At 36.8% G+C, this 20466-nt stretch overlaps 2 protein-coding genes across 6 annotated transcripts; one reads left to right on the forward strand and one right to left on the reverse strand.

Moving 5' to 3' along the window:
• Positions 1 to 554: 554 nt before the first annotated feature.
• On the reverse strand, positions 555 to 8178 carry LOC149021725 (clathrin interactor EPSIN 1-like). Of its 4 annotated transcripts, none has more exons than XM_089147171.1 (12): positions 7948 to 8178; positions 7707 to 7843; positions 7523 to 7574; positions 6080 to 6159; positions 5870 to 5948; positions 5642 to 5725; positions 5368 to 5513; positions 5007 to 5249; positions 4051 to 4202; positions 3370 to 3554; positions 2163 to 2559; positions 555 to 1049 (listed from the first exon to the last, which is right to left on the reverse strand). In XM_089147171.1, the coding sequence occupies exons 2-12, from the start codon at positions 7745 to 7747 to the stop codon at positions 841 to 843; spliced, it is 1668 nt and encodes a 555-aa protein (XP_089003297.1). In that variant the 5' UTR covers positions 7748 to 7843; positions 7948 to 8178; the 3' UTR covers positions 555 to 840. The 4 variants fall into 4 exon arrangements, with proteins under 4 accessions (XP_089003297.1, XP_089003298.1, XP_089003299.1 ...); XM_089147172.1 differs by having other exon boundaries at positions 7930 to 8178; XM_089147173.1 differs by having other exon boundaries at positions 4051 to 4199; positions 7707 to 8178.
• A 2705-nt stretch (positions 8179 to 10883) lies between these two features.
• On the forward strand, positions 10884 to 19266 carry LOC149021726 (vacuolar protein sorting-associated protein 32 homolog 1-like). Of its 2 annotated transcripts, none has more exons than XM_089149922.1 (8): positions 10884 to 11138; positions 11299 to 11399; positions 12713 to 12812; positions 14573 to 14658; positions 14767 to 14858; positions 16536 to 16650; positions 16760 to 16977; positions 18929 to 19266. In XM_089149922.1, exons 2-7 carry the CDS (start codon positions 11328 to 11330, stop codon positions 16949 to 16951), a joined length of 657 nt encoding a protein of 218 aa, XP_089006048.1. In that variant the 5' UTR covers positions 10884 to 11138; positions 11299 to 11327; the 3' UTR covers positions 16952 to 16977; positions 18929 to 19266. The 2 variants fall into 2 exon arrangements, with proteins under 2 accessions (XP_089006048.1, XP_089006049.1); XM_089149923.1 differs by having other exon boundaries at positions 16760 to 16955; positions 18929 to 19265.
• The last annotated feature ends 1200 nt before the right edge of the window (positions 19267 to 20466 follow it).

The following is a 20466-nucleotide window of genomic DNA, read 5'->3' on the forward strand; positions in this document are numbered from 1 at the left end:
TGGAATGAGAGGGACTTGTCTCAGTGATTATTTGCTAAAACTAGCAATTTGTATTAGGAAGACTAACCGTATGGCAAACAATGTAGTCATCAAATCGATAGAAGCACCAGAGAAAAGCCATGAGGAACCACGAGGCATGAAGGGACTTGCGGTGCCTTATGCCTTGAGGGAACACCTGGGTAAGAATGGTACTCAAGCCCACCTTCTGCTGTACTTGGGATTTTAATTGAAGCCCACGGCAAAACGAAATACGCAAAAGACCAACCATTAGTGATGTGGACTCTTTCATACTAACTGTTCATGCTTGGAGTCAAGGCCTGCTGCTCGAGAGTCACCAATTTGAACGACCATATCCACTCTGATGATTGCTGAATGCAGGGTTGGATCCTCTACCCACAAGGAGAGGAATATTCCAACCCATATAGTTAGATTCATGGGTTGGAATACATCATGATACATGTCCAATTTAAAAACAAAACCCTATTTTGAATGAGGAAAGAGAAACTATGGATTCCTACATTTTCAGAGTTTTTAGAATGGATAGGTGTCATGAATTTAACCACGTTGGTTGGAAAATTCCTCATTAATGCATGGTCGTGCAAAATTGTTACTTCCAGACATCCTAAAGACTAATAGACAAGTCATGTATAAAAGCATTATAAAGACATAATGACATAATGACAAAATGCTGGGCTGATGCCCTACTTAACAGTTAACAGGTCACAATTATCAGTCAAAATACCATTTTTATTTGCTAATATCATATGAAGCACACCATGAACAAGGCTTAGATAACTTTTACCAAACAGAAAGAGAAAAAATGGGAGAAAGAAATATCCCTCACTTCTTGAAACTACCAAACTGCTGTTGCTGGCTGAGGGTTGGAAAACCTGATGAAGATGTGAACCCCGATTTAGATCTAGCAAGACTTGATCCCATGCCCATGGCTCTCCCCATGTAAGCTGCGGATGGCAGTGTCTTTTCCTTCTCATCTGATCCATCACCGATGGTGCCAACAATTCCAATATCCGCCAGAGATACCTTATTGGCTATAGATTGGATTGAAATGCCAAGATGAAATAAACAGGGAGCAAGTTAATAAAATGGTCCATGTAGACTTACATTTGCACAACCAAATTTAAGACTACTCAGACAAAGTCCTCCACAGTATTCAAAGCTTGACCAATCTCTCCATTCCGTATACATAAATTAGATGACAGAACAGATATGCATGCACCAAGGTCACAGCCTGAACCAGCTAAAACTTGGGCTCAGTACGAGCTCCAGGATCTGAAACAAGATCTATCAGGCCTCAAGCCAGATCAGGATTACATTTTTATAACATTTGATGTCAATATTCTCTTCTTTTTTATTTTATTTTATTTATTTTATTTTTTTGGGGTGGGGTGATATTTTGGGAGGCCTCAATTATCACCACCCAATAAAACATCCATACTATGATTCCATAGCCAAAAGCCACATTTATTCTCTACTAAATTATGAAGCATCTACAAGCAACATTGAAACCAAATCAAATCCGACTGCAAATGATAGTATCCACGGAAGAATTCAGTCTTGTCCCAACTAAATGGAGTCAGCTATATCCATCTTTTTCAAAACAAAGTAGGAAAACTGAGGTCCTCATAAAGGGAAAGGAAAAAAAGTGGGCCGATGAAAGAAGACAAGTGAGGAATGGAGAATAGAGGAAAGAGGATGATAGCCCAGGAGATCAGGAAAGTCTCTGTTACAGTTGGAAGTTAGCATGATCGGAAGAAGAAGAGCTGAGTAGAGAAGATGGTGGGCTGTTGTGTGTAGTGATTCTCCAAACACCTATATTACTTCACTAATGAAAAGAAAAGGAATTAACATACACCTCCCCCTAGGATGGTAGAAGGTGAAAAATACAATATATGGTAACCAGACAACAGCTAGTTCCTAAAATACCCTTACTATATAAACTCTAACATTTCCCCATTGGATGGTGAGAATGAACACAAGGAGTGGTGCTATAATAATATCAACTCAATAAATTAAAAATCAATAATCTGAGCCATTCAATGAGAAGCGAGAAAAATTAAATCTGAAAAAGTTGCATGAAATGTAAGCAACACATCTTAATATGAAACTGAAAATCAAATCAGAGTTAAAGAATGAGAGCTTACGAGCAGAGATACTCAGATCGATCAGTCCACGACTAAGTGAATCTGCCCAAATTCCAGACTTGACCTGGAACGTATCCTTCTTCGGTGGATGCTTAGATTCTGTTGCTGGTCCTGAGCTCAAGTTGGCAAGACTGCCATCATTGGTAGCATTCTGGGTGGAATCAGTTGGCATTTGACCAGCAGAAGTTAAAGAACTAATGATGTTGGTACCATCAAGACTATTCAATGGCAGTGCCGCAAAGGGATCAACAGTGGAGTTTTCTGGCTGTATCAGGTCAGCATGTGGAGATTTGCTTTCATTTTGTAAGAATGGATCTGGAGCAGAAAATAAATCCACTGTTGTGGTAGGAGGAGTCGAAGGAAAGGCAGGCTGGGAGGCAAATAGATCAACATTCCCCTGTACAAAGGGATCATGGTCAAAATCATAATGAAAAGAACAATGAATTCACAGGTCAAGAAGGAAATGGGCCTTAAGTAGTATAACTGGTACTGGTATTTCAATGCCTGAAGAATCTTAATTTATGGACACAAAACCCTTCGAATAGGAAAATCTTGTTTAAAAAAAGAAAACTAAAGATTTTTCAAAAGGTATGTCACAGGTTTCAAAAAATAGCTCCAACCATATATCCAAATATCAATGATCAGAAACTGCATTCTAATTTAGCTACATTACAAAGGATATAACATGGGAATTCGGAAAAATCATCTAAAATTCCCTAGAAAAAGTGTTCCTCGATTCAGAGATATAAGAAGTATAAATTAAGTGCTCTCCTATACACGACCAGAGTCCAAAACCTTGGTCAACACTCTGCATTCTGGTCAAACCACCTAAATTTTGCAGAATATTTTAATGAAGGTTGCGGGAAGAATAAAAAAAACTGGGTTTGACCCAGTAGGAATGCAAGTTCAATTGATAATACGGCCACTAGAATTTTGGCATTCAGCCAAACTTGGTTTCAATACAAACAGTGGACATATAATAGCACTGTTTTGGTCCTAATAGGTCAAAATTTCAACCTATTTAGAACGTTTAGAGTGCTTTCTCCTGTTAGAGAAAAGACTTACAAAAATATTTGGAGAATTGGAGATCAGAACATGAGATAACAGCATGAATGGAATATGTATTGTCTCCTAGTCAAAGGGTAAATGATAATTTCATTCAATTCTTTCTGCCTCCAAGGACATGACAGGAAGACAAAAATCTGACCTGAGACTGAGATCCTGCCTCTGCTGTTGCATTCAATGAGGCTGATACAAAACTTGCATCTGCAAACAGATCAACCTCTGCCTTAGCATTGGTGTTCACTGAATTCATTGGAGGAGGCACTGATGTTGGTGTGTCCATGAGGTCAATAAACAAATCCGTCTGGTTAACACTTGCAGCTGCTAATCCTGTCACATAAAAGGATAATGTTCACATATTGAATTCTAGTTTGACCTTCTGATATTTGATGAAAGTAGTGTTGATACTACTCAAATCACCAAATAATTGTGCAAATTTAGACACAAGATGCAGAAAATGCAACTATGACAGGGACGTTGTGTGATCATGAAGGCACCAGAGTGCCATCACAAACCCTAAGTGCGGCATCCATTTATTGCTGTAATCGAAAAATGTTGATCTTGAAGCTTATCAAAGCATCACTTTTTTCACTTCTCTTCCCCACACTCAAAGAAAAAACTAAGTCCAAGAAAATGGGAAGGTTGCCCAGTTACAGAGAATGGATGGATGAAATATATTAATAGCTTAGTCCTTTTGATGACATCTGATCATGATTGTGCACACAACAAATACAAAATATGAACTGAAACACATAATTATTCCATCTGCTTTCGCTTCTACTCACCTAGAACAAGTCAATAATTACAATCACTTCAAAATGCTCACCTGAGGTATTACTGGTGGAGGTTCCTCGGGGATCAAAATCATCATCAAAATCATCATCAAGATTACTTGCAGGTGCAGAGTATTTGTCATCATGATGATTTAACTTTGATGGTGCACCAGAAGTGCCTGATGACAAAGCCTTGCGAGCCCTGCTACAAAGATCAACATCTGTGATTAGATATTAAATGTTGTGCAGCAACTGATCACCCAGACACACATAAAGTAAAAAAATCTGATTAGGGCAAACTGACAACTGCTGAGAATCCATTGTTTGGAGTATGCATAGGCATGAGGCAAACATTCAGTAAGATACTGCCTCTCCATGAAACAGGGTAAAGCTTTCATACATTATAGCCCTCCGCAGACTCCACACTAGCAAGAGCCTCGTGCACATGGTATACCCTTTCTTAAATTTTTTTTAATAAACTAATAATAACATAGTTGTGGGTTGTAAAAATGCAATGCAACCCAAGGCATTGGAAGGGCCCTGCAATCAAGGAAACACCTACGAGGTGACCAAGGCATCATCCTTACAACTCTGGATATTAGTAACACCAAATTATCACAACCAGGAAGATTTACTATGAGAGTGTTGTATAACACAGGTACAAACAAGAGGGACACGGAAATTCACATGCACAATTAGAACAGGCAAAATAAATTGCTGACAACTTGCAACTATCAAACGCATCCCCCAATCTTCATGGCATTTTTATCTTTGTTCTGAACTATCTTTTCTTGGTTTTCGGTAGCTACAGCCCCAATCAACAAAAACATGTAAGAGCAACCAATTCATACCAAAGAAACATGCAATGAATCTTGCAAATGACAAGAAATTGCTAGACGTAGGATGGTTACAAATATAAAACAAAGAAAATGAATGGTTTCTAGACCACTAAGTGGCTACGCTCATTGATAAAGAAGAAGACTGCATTAATATGTTTCAACATGCATACCCCTTCTTTACAGTGTTCCCTTCAGTCTCACTGGCAATGCACCTTTGTGTTGTGTCACGGCTGTCTTTGCTAAACTCTTTTTCTCCATATCGGTCTTTGTAGATGCCCTTGAACATCTCACCCTCTTTCACGCTGCCCATGCCCTCATATCGGTCAGTGTTATAGAAGCTGCTGCTACCATAGTCACCATATGAGCTTGCACTTGACTTATATGTTATTCCAGTTGATGAAAGTCCAAAATACCTGAACAGAAATGAACATGTGTAGTTAATTTACAGACTTTGAAAGTATAAATCAGAAGAATGAGTGTGAAGAAATTCAAGTTAGATAAATAATCACAGAATATGAGGGATGAACTCACTTATCACGGTTTGCAGAAGCTTTTTCCCTAGCTTCTTGTATTCTATCCCTATTATTCAAAAGGGCTAACAAGTTTTCAGCCTTCTTTCTTACGTTGATTCCCACATCTTTTCCATTAGGTTCAACATATTCAAAACCTGAGAGTGACTTTACCAATATGATGTTTCCAAATTAGAGAGACAGAATTTAATAGGAAATCTTAAGAATATCAATGACTACATAGAATATAAAATGACACAACAAAAAACTGTGAAGTAGTAAAGAAGAATCCATACTGAAATTTGAAAAGTATGTTCTATAATGTCCTCTAGTGCCCGCTCAGATCCATGTGCGACCAAATATTCTATAACAGCCAGTGCCTGACAGAAGAAGGTGTTTTTATGGACATAAGCAAAAATACCCAGAAAAGGATCCATAGATAAATGGACAGAAGAGAAGACAAATTGGTTTTATTTGAACACTAAAGATAAAAATCACACAACATAATAGCAACAGTAGACTACCTTATACACATGGCGCCAGTTTCGACCAGTATCAGTCAATCTTGTCCAGAGTACATTCATAATCATCTGGCATTCAGTACTGCATTGTGCCATAATAATCATGCAAATGCAACAACAACAAATTGCCATTCCAGAAATATATATCAGCAAAAAGTAGAATCAAATAAGCAGAGGATAGTATTCAAGGACACACTTAGATTAGAGTAATACAATTTTTTGGTGCCCTGTGCTATCTCCGCTAAAGCAGTTCCATGAGGACCCCAAGGTTCGCAATCAGTTGCATCCAGAACCTGTGAGGCATAATAAAAGAGGCTCAGTCACTCACAAAACCAAATCAAGTGAATTAATGAGAACCACATGTGATACAGCTTTGCCCCTCTTAAGAGATATTTATCCACAGACTGATTAAACCATACCACTTTGATACTGATAATGGTGCATCCATGTCAATGCATCTGATATTTGATGAAATGACAATCCTAGTATCAGAAACAAAGATCAACATTTCTAAGCTAATCCAGAACAACAACCCTGAAAGTAACTTTGTACTAGTACTGTAAATTACTAAGTGAACCTTTTTAAATCTGTTCTGGAATAATTAAGCACAGGACCCTCCAATAAACCACCAAAATAGTGCTATCAACATTTTTCTGCAAACACTAGTACCTGGGAAAATGAGCAACTACCATGAATGACATCTTCACTATTCTCCCATTCCGTAGGGAACAATATCAGAAAATATTGCCAAAGAAGCTAAGAAAAACAGCAGAAAGGAGAAGAAGTGAATAAAACTGGATCACTAATCATAACCTTATCCAAGCAAGCTCCTGGTGACTTTTGTCAGATCCTACCTTGTGTGAAAAAAGACTCCCTCCTCAACTCATCTTGGATATCCAATGATAATCATTTGAAAATAACAGCGATTTGGAAGAAAATACTCCATAGCTTTTCTTCCCAGTATCACCTTTCCTCTATTTCATAGAACAAGACAATCTTCTTCCTTACAAAAAAATTGTCTAGAGACTAATTCCATTATTGATGCACAGAGTAAACTTTCACTTTTAAAGACACATTATATCTGATGGATTGGCTTAATTGAGTGCAGTTGAGTCGTACATGTCTACCTTGACAGGTTTCTGTTAGATGTATTGAGGCATATTTGAGTCTCCAACCCCTTTCTTTTGTCGCTAAGTAGATGCATATCAAATTAATCCTTAATATCTAAATATAAAAAACAGTAGCAGTATTAGTATCTTAATTAGTTAATGCTGGGACTGTGATAGACCGCAAGAAGAGCACCAATGAGCAGCAGATAGAGTTGTTTCCCGCAAAGAATTGTGCATAGCCAATAAGATCAAGCCCAATTTACCGATACAACGGACCAGAGCAGCTATGATTGCATCGATCTCTTGAAGATCAACATTGCGAAAAAAAAAAAAAGGAGGGAAGGGGAGGAAAGCATGCATACAATGTTCCGAACTTAAACTCAATGAAAACTCTACGGGTACATAATTACAATAACTCGTTCCTACAGTTCACATGCATATCATTCTGTAATTTTTTAAGAATAAAAAAATTGTTCACATCAATAAATCATGGTGCAACGTGCATTGAGCAATAAACAACGATTTGATTCAATGTTTGGCAGCTTACCTTCTGTTCGATTTCAGGAACCTTAAGAACTTTAATATTCACCTCCCTCTTTCTGCAGAAAATTGGAAACCAAAGGGTAAAACAAAAAGAACAAAAATAACCTGTCTTATTGCTTTTATTTTTTTTTAATAATCCATCGATTAATTTCGACCGAAACGCATTAAATATGTTTACGGTGACTCACATTTCTCGAACGGTTTGATCAAGAATTTTCATGAAATCCATGTCCGAATTAGCAAGGTGAGCCGATCAACAAATAAGAAGGACGAAGAAACCTCAGCCAAGACAGATGATCTGCTATGATCTGCTGATTCTGATATTCTGCGAGGAAATTATGTTGGATAATTTAAAGAATTAAAACACGAAACGACACAAAATACACGCATGCAAGAGAAAGCAAGATGTACTTTGTGCGGATTTCGTACGGGAAAATAATTCTTGCACAAGCTGAAATTTCAGAGTTCAGATCCGATAATTTTGATTTTGATCATAGCAACGTAAAACGAACAGCGTTTGTATGAGTTTATCTTGGCCGGTAGAGGAGGAAGGGTTGGGAGAGCAGAGGCTCGTAAATCCAATGGGACAACCGCCACAACCCCTCCGATTTTGGCAGTTGGGAACTTGGAATGAGGACCGGGAACCAATTAGCTAAAACCAGGAAGGCATGAACTAATAGAAGCTGGGGTGTCAATGAATCCGGTTATGGTTTGTGGGTTATCGGTTCGGTCCTTAACGATTTAGAAGTTTAGAACCCATTTGATAACTCCTAAGGACCTGATTGATGACCCACTAAAAATAAAAAATAAAAAATACTTTTTTACGCGTTTGATAAAACTTACTTCTCAAAGTTGAAACGACATTTATAGACATTTGAATTTCTACAACTTTACTAAATCCGACTTCAACTTCAATTCTCGTCAAACCCCTGCCACGAAGTTCTATTAATGTATGAGAGGATTTTATCATGTATTTATGTTTAGATTGTCAAATTTCATAAATACTTTTAAAATTATTTCACCTAAATGCAAGCTACATCCATTTTTTACTCTGAAAAAAACAGACACAACAAATCGTAAGTGTTTCTCGAAGTATAAATTTTCATAAATTTCAATTTACGTTGTAAAAATCAAGTGAAACAAAATGGTATTATCAAACAATTTTCGACAGATTTTTTCATTTCTCAAAGCAAGGAACATTAGAAATTGGTTTCCGGTAGGTTATCAAATGGTCATAAATGTTTATGCTTGAATAAACATTAGAAACGGTTTTGAGTTTTTCTAGAAGCATAAATGCTTTTTTAGGTGTTCGTTAAAACTTGATAAAAACTTATTCTTGAAACAAATTTAGAAATTTTAATAAAATTTATGAAAATTACTATTGTTAGTTAGAATGCCAAATTTCATAAATATCTCTTTTAAACATGTTTCAATTAAACTCAACCAACATCTAATTTTTGCTTTGAGAAATACTGTTTTTCATAAATTTTAAAACAAAATGGTTACATCAAATGATTTTTTGCTGATTTTTCTGTTTTGAGGTAAGAAATATTGCCAATGATGGGTTAGTAAAGGGTTAAAGGCTCTACCTCCCGAAGCGGGGCTCCAAGTTTTAGTTCATGGGTTCGCATTAACCGCCTTCAGGATGTAATGCGTGGTTGCAAGTCGGCAGTTGTTCCAGCTCGGATGAACCTCATAAAAGAAAACAGTTAAATTTGGCCAAAAAAAAGAAATATCATTAAGTGTTCTCCAATGGGTTATCAAACAAGTCCTTAGTCCTCGTGAGTCTTGAGCATAGTTATTTAATTATTTGTAAATTATGCTTCCAATCTGAATAATACAATTTATTCTCTTGAATCCACTTTTTTTTTTCATTGATTCAATCAAATTCTTGACTTTCACATAAAATTCACAATTAATTTTGGCAAAACCAAATTATATGCAAATAATTCGGCCAAGTTAGCAATATAAGAAAAGGAAAAAATCATTGATTTTTCCCTACAAACACGTTAGGGTTAATCTTTTCTTCTTATTTCTTCTACATATTTTCTACAAACAATTTTTGCACACTCTTGGGCTTTGATCTCTTGATGGTTTAGGCTGCGATTTATTTGTTTGACATTACAAATAGTAAAGCTCCAACATTTACTTGATTCTTCATTTCTTCATTCTTCCATCTACAAAAGATTTCTATATAATACGATGCAACTCTCTTTCTATTGATTGATTGAGATTCTCAATTTGAGAACTACAAACAAAGTCGAGAGATTGAGTTCTCTATTTCTTCATCACTTTTTAAACCCATCAAGTCTAAAACCATTTTTTTTATTATAATAATTAACTACTTTGTTGGGCATTAGTTTAACATACCACTTCTGCTCAAGTTAGACATCTGAATTTTCCTCCAATTTTCTTCTAAGCATACAAATAATTATCGATCGGAATTTGATTTGTCTTTTTTACCATTCTTTTGACTGAATTGATAAATTAACTCATTAAATTATTTAGGGCCTGTTGGGTTACATGAGTCCGAAAATTTCAAATATCTAGAGATTTCAAATCTATGGAATTATAATTTATAAAATTAGATGTTTGGTTGTAGAATGAAATCTGGGGATTCATCCTAAAAAACTATTTGATCGACGTGATTTTTGTAAATGTGCAAATATATTGTTTTTTGAAATCCTATCACCCCTTACCCATAAATCACATATTCATGTTTTTAGTGTAAAAGTGAACTCTAGATTTCATAAATCGAGATTTTTACAACCAACGGGTAATTCCGATTCCTGAATCCGAGAGTTTGAAAAGATTCTGTAACCAACGCCCCTTAATAGTGAGTTAGTAAAGTGGTTAAAAGCCCAATCTCCCACAGAGGTCTTGGGTTCACGCCCATTCCGGTATATAAAAAGCTCTTAATAAAAAATATATATTTTAAATATTTTTCATCCGAATAATTTTGGATACGAAATAAATAACTATTGTCCTAAGTATAATCAAAACTGGACCAAAAGATCTAATATGTAAACGAGTCCATTTCTGGTTCTCAAGTGAGCTGATCTTTTTTTCCCCCTTTTATTTATAACCCAATGAGTCAATGACATGACCAGAATGGCAAATCCCCATTAGGCTTGAGTGCAACACGTGGACGACAACCATTCGATCAGCGATCTTCTGATGTGGCACATCCCCATTACTCTTGCCAAGTGTTATGTTCAAAGAATCACTTCTCCCATTCATATTATATATATTTCGGAATACTTATATATTATTCGGTCGCCTGATTGTAACAGATACCGTAGGATCAGAATAAGCGTGGGTCCCAACAATGAATAGAGGAAAGACTTGGAATAGTTTACCACTCGGCGAAGGAACCCATACAAAATTCTTGACGAACGAAGCAGTGCGGAAGACTCCGAGATCCCTCTTATCTCCTCCTGCCTTCGCTGTATTTGCAATTCCAATTTCGACGCGGAGTCAGCTCTCGTGGAAATTAATTGAGGCCGGCATCAATTATCAATTATTCATTTCGACATCAAAACTTGAGTCTCGCCTACAACAATCAATCGATTCCGGGTTACGATCATCGTTTTGTGTTAATCATAGTTTTTGATTTACAGGTCTGCACCTTTTCTCCTTTGAATTCTGATTAAAGTTATTCCTTATTACTTGTTTGTTATTTTGTCGTGGTTAGATCATGGACTAAGCCGTAGAGTTTTGATTCGAAGCCGAAGTTCTCTTTTTTTATTCATCCTCTCTCTCCCCTTCGGTTTGGTGCAGCGTAGGAAGTTCCACTCAGGATATCGATCATGTTTACGCGGATTTTTGGCAAGCCTAAACAGGAAACAAATGCTGTAGCAACATTAGATAAGTTGAATGAGGTAGGGTGATCGATCATATTCTGATTACGTTTTTAGTCGTAACCGTTCTATTTTGTTACTGAAATTCTTTTATCGTTCTTTAGCGTTTTTCTCCATGTAAGGTCGTCTGGTTGTGTAGTCTATCCAATTTTAGTTTTCTCTGTGTGAGGGGGAAAGAGGTGGCGATTGTTTGTATTAAATTTTCATGTCTGGGCTTTTAAACTAATTTAGTTCACTCGATTCTATGGAAGAGAGTGGTAATTGTTTTATTAATTTTTCACGTCGGAAATCTCAGTTATTCTAATATTATGGATTGACTTGGAAAGAAATTTCTCTAAGGCGACTACATGTAATTTGCAAAAAGTAGGTTCCCATGCATTCTCAATTAACCCATGGCACATAGTAGCTTGCTGTAGATTGGAGGTCGGATAAAGTTAGCTGTTTAGCTTCAAATAATAAACCTTCTTTTACAGTAGAAAATGCTGGTTGGCTACTAATCATAATTTGTGGCGCTCATGACACCTTAGTTCCTCTTACTGTTGTCATTCTAAAGTTTCAAACAATCATCGCCAATTACATCACCAGATTTCTTCAGCCGTGCCTTGCTGAAAGACCATAAGAAACTACTAGAAAATCTTCAATTAGCTTCATTACTTTCAACACATGAATGGGCCCACGCAAAAAAAAGGGTGATTAATCAGCTCCATCTTCTTTGCTTCAAATGAAGCAGTTATAGATGATTAATCTTTGATTTTACCTTTCTGATAGATGAACAGTTTACTATAGCCCGCTGTCAGAATCACCTATTTTACCCATCTTTGAACTGCTTGTTCTGCATTTTTTACACAAAAAATAAAATCAAATAAAGAACAGCTTGTTGTGCCCATTATATTGGTGAGCTTAAAAAATTATTAAGTTGTTGTCATTAGAGTTGTTTGTGTGAGCTTCATGTCAATGTTCTCTTTGCCAGACATTTGTACTTGTTAATTTCTTATGAATGTCCATCAGTCTGCTGTTGCATGTATATCTCATATTTTGATACTCAGTCCTTGTTATGAAAATTTTGATTGAATCAACATTTTATTCTACTTTATCATTTTGTGGAGGATATGGAGATCACAACTCAGCAGTCTAAACTCTGTCTTTGGATGCAACCACATATTGCATTTGATTCTAACTTGGAAAATCCAACAGCTTATTCCCAGCATTGTTGCTATTGCTTAGTTTTGTCTTACAGGCATACTGGAATCTCTATTCTGGAAATACTTCTTGTGCTTCATAAATATCCTGATTTTCTGATGCTTATAGTAATAGTGACTCTGTGTACTGTGTAGACACTTGAAATGCTAGAGAAAAAGGAGAAAGTCCTATTGAAGAAGGCTTCTAACGAGGTCGAAAAGGCAAAGGAATTCACTAGAGCTAAGAATAAAAGGGGTATGCTTGCAAAACTTCCCTACAGCTTTAGTTGGTAGAAATCTATTCCATTTCTGGGCGTTGCATACAAAACATTTATGTTCCAGAATGCAAGTAAGCAACCATAAAGTTCTGTAGCCAAGACATAGTTAAGTTTTTATATATTTTAGGTTGTAGTTTGATATTGCTCCGTTTATATTTGCAGCTGACCCAGGCCCATCCTACTGATGCAAATCCTTTTATTTTGTTGATGCATGCATGAGCATCATGTTTATGGTACTTTTAGTTTGTTACCACTTATTTGGGCTTAGGGCTGATTTGGTATGACTCTGATTTCAGTTACAATTTTGGATGGATTGCATTGAAAATAGTCAACAAACAAAACTTGGTCAAGAGTGGAAATTATTCTGGTTGCCTCCATCACAAATGTTAATAAGCTATCCATTTGGAATTTTTTCTTTTTTTTGGGGTGAAAGTTTCTTTCTTAGTCTGAGCTTATTATGTGTAAAAGGACCCACATGGGCTTTTTAAAAACAGAACAGATTATGCTTTAAATATATAAGGCACAAGTCCTACAGTGCTTAAGAGGTGGATGAAGCGATACGTCCTTAACCCATTCCTACCTTTTCACAAAGCAAAACACAGAATAAAACTAAAGGGCGCTTTTGTTCGCTTTGCAAGAAAGTACAAACCGATCAAATACACAATGACAAGTGCATTTGTGTGGGTTTCAGGTCTGTGAGCATTACTTCCACCTGCCCCAGCTACCGCCCCTTGTATTTGGGAGTACTAAGTGTAGACAAACTGATAGGACACCATATTGAGGGGTGCACTCCTTAGAGGTAAAATATAAGGAGTTTTAGGGGATCAATTCCAATAATTGGAAATAGTTTATTACGATTGTGGTTGTTGGGATTTTGTGGGGGCTATATTGAGGGGAATAGAAGGACTGTGAAAGGGGAGGAATTAGTCTTTTGTTTGGGGGCAAACTTGCATGCGGAAAGTGGAAGACACTTGGGGCATTTTGAAGAGTTTATTAAGGTCTGGGGAGTCTTTTAATGGAGTTCAGTTATTGAGTGTAATGCATTGGCTATTTACACTTTGCCTTCAGATCTTGTTTATACGATTTGAATTCTAAGTTTATGCATTTGAGTGAATCTGTTTAGGGCTTGATCCAAGGGTCCATAACAGAAGCATCTTGAGAATAGACCAGTCACATACCTAATGCTTAGAATGATTTTGTTCAATAATTTATGATTACTGCACGTCTGATGAACATCATCGTCATTACTGATGACATTTATTGATTTTATCGAATCATGTATGGCTCATAGCAGTGTAATGAGAGGAAGAGGATTTGATTCAGCTGGAAAATGATTGTTAGAAAGGAATAGAATCCAATATGATTGATAGTATTCTGGATGTCCTCGTGGAATCACTCTGACACACCAAAGAGCATGAGAAATGCAATTTCAAATTCAAAATTGAAATAACTTCTTAGCTATTTCATAATCCCAGTGAAATTTGATTTCTAGTCACTACAATAAGTTGCAAAAATAAAATAAAATAAAATAAAAAATTTAAATGAACCCATGATGTTGAATTAGAAGTATCATCAAAAGGTCTTCATTTATGACTACTATAAACCAGAAGCAAGTAACAGGTCTCTAGCTCTAATTTTTCACCTTGTTTTGGTTATTAAACTCAATATGTGCTCATAAAGATTTCTTCTTTTTTTATTGGATCCTGATTGACTTTTTTACACTATTGTTGATATCTAGCGGCTATACAATGCTTGAAAAGGAAGAGATTATACGAACAACAGGTTGAACAGCTGGGAAATTTCCAATTGCGCATCCATGATCAGGTGCATTTGCAATTTCAATATCTGAAATCATTAGAATTGAAATAGCTTTAGTTGATTTGGTCTGATATAATCGAACTTCAATTCTGTGTCCTGGTGTTGAAACTTCAGATGATAATGCTAGAAGGTGCAAAAGCAACAACTGAAACTGTGGATGCATTGCGAACTGGTGCAGCCGCAATGAAAGCTATGCAAAAAGCAACGTAAGTACCCAGATTGTTTTCTTGAGTTTGTGCAAGCAGTTGTGCCTTCTGGGATCTTCCATCTCTTTGAATTCTATTGCATCCAGGGAATTAGAATCTCATTGCATTTTATTTATTTTTGGTGTGGAAAGGCCTTCATTTAAAGCTAAATGTGTTTTTCTGTCTTCACAACAGCCACCATCACCGCCACATAGCTTTATCCCCACTAAATGGGCATTGCTACATGGGCCTTTTCTTCGACCAGGTCTGGTTGAAGTCATACAAGATACAAGGCCTATCTCATGTGTGTCTTTCCTTAGAACTTCAGTTGATTTGTTTTAGGCCTCCCCTTGGCACTCTTAGTTCCTTAAGCCTGAATCATATTACTCTGAATTGCAGCATCCTGTGTCCTTGCTGAACAGGACCATGCCACCTCCTACAACTTGTAGCTTTTCAAATATAGCGGCTACTCCCAACTGAGCTCTTATATGTTCATTCCTCCCATAGTCTTTCTACATATCCATCTCAAACTTTCTCTTCTCCTCCACAGTTAGCTTTTCTGTGTGTCACTTCTTGACTGCTCAAGATTCGACATGCACATCATAGCCGGCTATAAGGCAGTAATGCATTTTTTTTGGTATTATTATTGGGAAACATTGTCATATGCATCTCCTCTATTCATGACATTAGCCCATATCTCTAAAATAATAAATTTGAGATTTCACCTTTTCATCCATATTAACCACCTACTTAACTTTTGTAGTGTGACTAAAGCTGCACACCATATACTGTATCATTGTTGAACTTTTCTTAAGGCCTTTTCATTCTTAAGTTGGTGTTAGTCCCTCTTTTTGTCTCACCCGTTAACACAATTATCATTAGGAACAAGCATACACGATGGAATCTCATCTTCTATGTCTCTAGTTAAACCAGCCATTAGCTCTTGCAAATAAAGGCTCAATGCCAACCTTTGATATAGTCCAAGCGGCAAGCAATTTTTGAAAATTCACTGACTTGATCCCCCACTTGTATGCTAGTCACCATGTCATCATATACCCTTTAATTATGCCAACTGATTTGCATGGCACTCTTTCTTCTCTAGTATGCACTGGATAAGCTCCCTCAGAAGCTCTATATAGTAGGCTTGTTTCTAGGTCAATAAAGACCATATAGAGATCTATTGTTCCCTCTTTATATATTTCCATGAGTCCTGAAAAGTGAGAATATAACTTCCATCATGGATCTACCTGGCATAAAGCCAACTTGGTTTTCCAAAATAGTAGTTTCCTTTCTTTAGGTGGGTATCAATAACCTTCTCCCATAACTTCATTGAAGGACTCATTAGTTTATGCCTCTGTATAATTATTGTGTCTCTGAGTATCACCATTATTGTTGTATTTTAAGACCACCACACTTATTCTCCATTCATCTGACATTTTCTTTCTACTCTAAATATTATTGAAGACAGATGGAAAGACTGTTGCATGTTGAGTATTTGGTTGGTTTAATAAATAAGTTATGGCTTGAGATGGAGAGTGTATAATTCAGTGGAAAATCATGCATTTTCTTTTGTTCCATTTTTCAACATCCTTGAGATGGATTGTGTGTATTTACATTTGTTGGTAATTTGTAAATCTCCAACCTGATAGAAGTTTCATTTTGTCAGTCCCATGTTAACAATGGTGTATTATTTGATAGGAATATTGATGATGTTGACAAGACAATGGATGAGATAAATGAGCAGACAGAGAACATGAAGCAGATTCAGGAAGCACTATCTGCTCCCATTGGTTCAGCAGCTGATTTCGATGAGGTATGCACACTTGAAAATTTTATCCCTTACATTTCCATCCCTTTTGGAACTTTAACCCATTACGTTTAATCACTCCTTGTTCTGATATGCACTCTTCCATTTTTTGCAGGATGAACTTGAAGCAGAGCTTGAAGAATTGGAGGGAGCTGAGTTGGAAGAACAGCTTCTTCAGCCTGCAACAACTGCACCTGCAGCTCCAGTGCAAGTTCCAGCCGGCAGGATACCAGCTCGCCCAGCTGCTCAAAAGAATACATCCGAGGACGACGAGCTTGCTGCATTGCAAGCAGAGCTGGCTCTTTGAACATGTAATGGTTCCAAGTCAATTTGGTATTCCCTTTTCACTTATTATTACATGCTTCAAATTCTTTTTCTCAATAGTTTGCTACCTTGCTGAATTTTTGTGGCATCAAAGTAATTGTTTATCAAAAAAAGGCATTTGAAAAATTGTTCTGTCTGTTTACTGGATGAGTACTTGGTTGATTCAAACACATGTCCAATCTCAGATCAGTTGGGTGCTTTTATTCGGTATTAACTCTAACTAAACCTTAACCCTGATAAAAAGGGTACAAGTTCATGAATCTTTTATTGTGCCATTCAATTTCATCAATAGGCGAAGCCATACTGGATGTCAAACACCAAATTTATTTATTTTTTTCTAGGGAAAATTACTTTTACATGCGGAGACTCCCTGCATTTTAGGATTGCTAACTACTGTTAGTCACTGTTTAGTAAAGACATCATCGGTCCCCCCCCCCCCCCCAAAAAAAAAAAAAAAAAGGAGAAGAAGAACCTAAAATCTACCGGTTAAGGGCAGTGAAGTGACTTTATTACCGTTGGCCATGACAAAACCAATTTCCTTTTCCCTGTTCCTTTCCCCTCCATTGTCTTCGCATTGGCAATTTGATGCCAGAGGCAATGAAAAACCTAATATGACTGAGACAAGGAAAGTGTTTCTATTTTCAGTGATGAAAGACCTCCCAACTGTCTTCCACAAATCGTATATGAGACCCTAACATTTTTGCTGATAAGTTTGTGAAGGCCAACATCTGAGATCTGGAGACAATGAAGAATGTATAGTGCTTCATCACTGGGACTACAACTCATGCCTTCATCGTCCTCTACCATCCAAAAGCTTGGATCTTGTTGGATATGATGGAAGCCAAGAACTCCACTACCCTGGAGATTCCAAACATCTTTGGTTCCTATTGCTTTCATTGGCAATGGATCTGAGACTTCACTGGCATCTCATTTGATGTTGTAGGGCCTTGCCCTCATTGAGGAGTTTGACAATCTGGGCTTAGTTGATAGAGGCTTTGATGTTGAGATTCATTTGATGCCTTTGAAAGTGTTGACAATGCTTCATACTTTGAAATACTGTAGAGCAAGCAATTGTAGCTGTTAGAACAGCAAGATTGAGGAAGGCTTAAATGGACCCCCACCCTTCCCTCCCTTTTTTTGGTAAACTCTGCAACCATCCTACAGAGGACTGCAGTGGGTTCACTGGTTTCGGAAGTTGTTGTTTGCCTGAGTGACCAGTTGAAGTGCAACACTGAGGACTGGTTTGGGTATTTCAGTTTCAGGTTTTTCCTATTTGTTGGAGGTTAGGGGTGAGGGTGAATGGACTTTTGCATTCAACCACCACCCGCAGACTAACACCATCAGGTTTAAAGGAGCAATTGTTTCAAAGGTGGGAGAGAATCATACGGGCATAGTACAACGGTTTTATGAGCAATTTTCCCTTTGTTCTTTCATGCCTGTATTTTTCACACCCTTTCAACTGATCATACTAACATCTTGAATACCATTCCTACTTGCATGTTGTAGGAAATGTGCTTTATTTGTTGATTGTTCTGAGATACCTGTCCAAATGAAATGATGACCATTGGAAACCCAACTTATATGATCAAACTATTGTATTTAAAAAAGAGAGGATTCTGACATGGAATTAGAAAGGTTGGTGTCCCAAGGGATTCCATTTGTTAACTTTGTTGCCCAACCTCAACTGTTCACATAATGATGTATGGATTTGCTATCCTGATTTTTTCGCTGTCCAGTAGAATTCTCATTGAGCTCATTTCTTAAGTTCCAACTTTTGCACTAGTATATGGAGATGTAAGATTGGTCTTAGTCCTTGCCATATATGAGTAGGGATGTGGGCAATATGCCCACTAAGTCTGGCAACAAACTAAATGCTACCTGTGTATAACCTAGGTCTACCTTTAATTTGAAAGTTCTAGTGAAGTTTGTCTTTTTAGCTGAACCACTTTAGGTGTTGCAGGTATCAATTAATGAGAGTGCACAATTGATGTAAAGATTTGCAGGAGTCTGGTTACGTTTTGCCTGAGCTTCCATTCATGCACAACGGTCGTCAGTTTGCATACTCCGATAAGACGACATTGTATAGGAGGCATAAAGTAAATGTCTTAACCCTCAAAATCTGTATTGCTACTTGGGTGAATCTTAAGAAATTTGCAAATTTATTTGGATTACTTTCTTTGAGTTCATTCAGTGTGTGGCTCTCTTTTAAAGCCAAGTTAAATTATTTGGGGGGCTTTTTATAGATGAGAAATGAAGGATACATCAACTGTGTATGTTATTTCCACAACGCACTTAAAAGGGTTTAGTAGGCATTGACTCTTAGAAAACACATGGGTTTCTAAAAGTCTCAGAACACACCTACCTTTGATTTGAGACATAAATCTCAAGTTCTGATCACTGTTTTGCCTCTTTGGCAAGTATGTGGTGCGTATGGTTGGCAAGGAAATGAAAAAAAGAAAAATTGAACAACTTAAAGGGAAAGGGAGAAAGACATTCATCTTTTTGGAAGTCAAAAGAAGCATAGATTCATCATTTAATGCTACACCTGGGAATCGTTCAATCATTCATGCACGAGCTGAAAAGTCTAGCATTTGATTTTTGGCTCCCTTCCATTGGAATGATGAGCAAGGGGTGTGGAGATTCTGTCGGCACCTATGGTGTAGAAAGACTAGATCCAACTAAATAAATCTTTTTTCGTGAGGTTAAACCTTGAAATGGTCTAGATTTGACATGTTTCAAATTTTAGATTTGAATTCAACCACCAAGATAGCTCCAGTAATTAAAATCTTCTTATGTTTATGTCAATCTAAACCTGTAGAGAATTGAGAATTTTCTTCCTCTTGGTTAGAGTCAAGAAATTTTTTTTTTCCTGCACTCTTGTAAAACCCATAATACTGGCATTGATATACTAAATAAATAAAGAAAAAGATAGGCTGAACCAAAGGAAGCTCCAAATCAATATCATTGAGGTCACTTTTCCACTACATCAATAGACATTCAACTAAAGATGGAACAACTGATGTAAACTTCTCAAGGTTTCATCCAAGAAAAAAGTGAAAAGTGAACTTCTTCAGGAAAAGAAGAGAACCAATAATATATCCTAATGGTACTCTCTCGTGAAGATCTAAAGGCTAGACCACCTATGGTGATTAAATTCTAATTCATGAGTGTGGTTGATTCATATTAATTGTTTAGGGTTTAAGTTGATTCTAGTATAATCAAAATTCAAATTCAAATAGGCGATGCCATTAACAATGTTTCTTATATTATATGTGTCTGGTGGGGAGCTTTTTTGTACTGGTAGATTAATTATATGCCTTATTCAATTAACAAAGTCATCCAAAGACCTAAATGGACCAAACAACCCGAAATTGAGGAAAAGAGACAACCCTCTCACAAGATAGTCAAGAGCCCTAGGCGAGGTTAGGGTACCAAACCTAAAATAACCCAATAATGGGTAAAAACTTAACCCACAACTATTAGGTCTTGGGGACTTTA

Source organism: Hakea prostrata, chromosome 3 (assembly GCF_041222555.1).
Source record: "Hakea prostrata isolate BN-2017 chromosome 3, UWA_Hpros_2, whole genome shotgun sequence".
Taxonomy (NCBI): Eukaryota; Viridiplantae; Streptophyta; class Magnoliopsida; order Proteales; family Proteaceae; genus Hakea; species Hakea prostrata.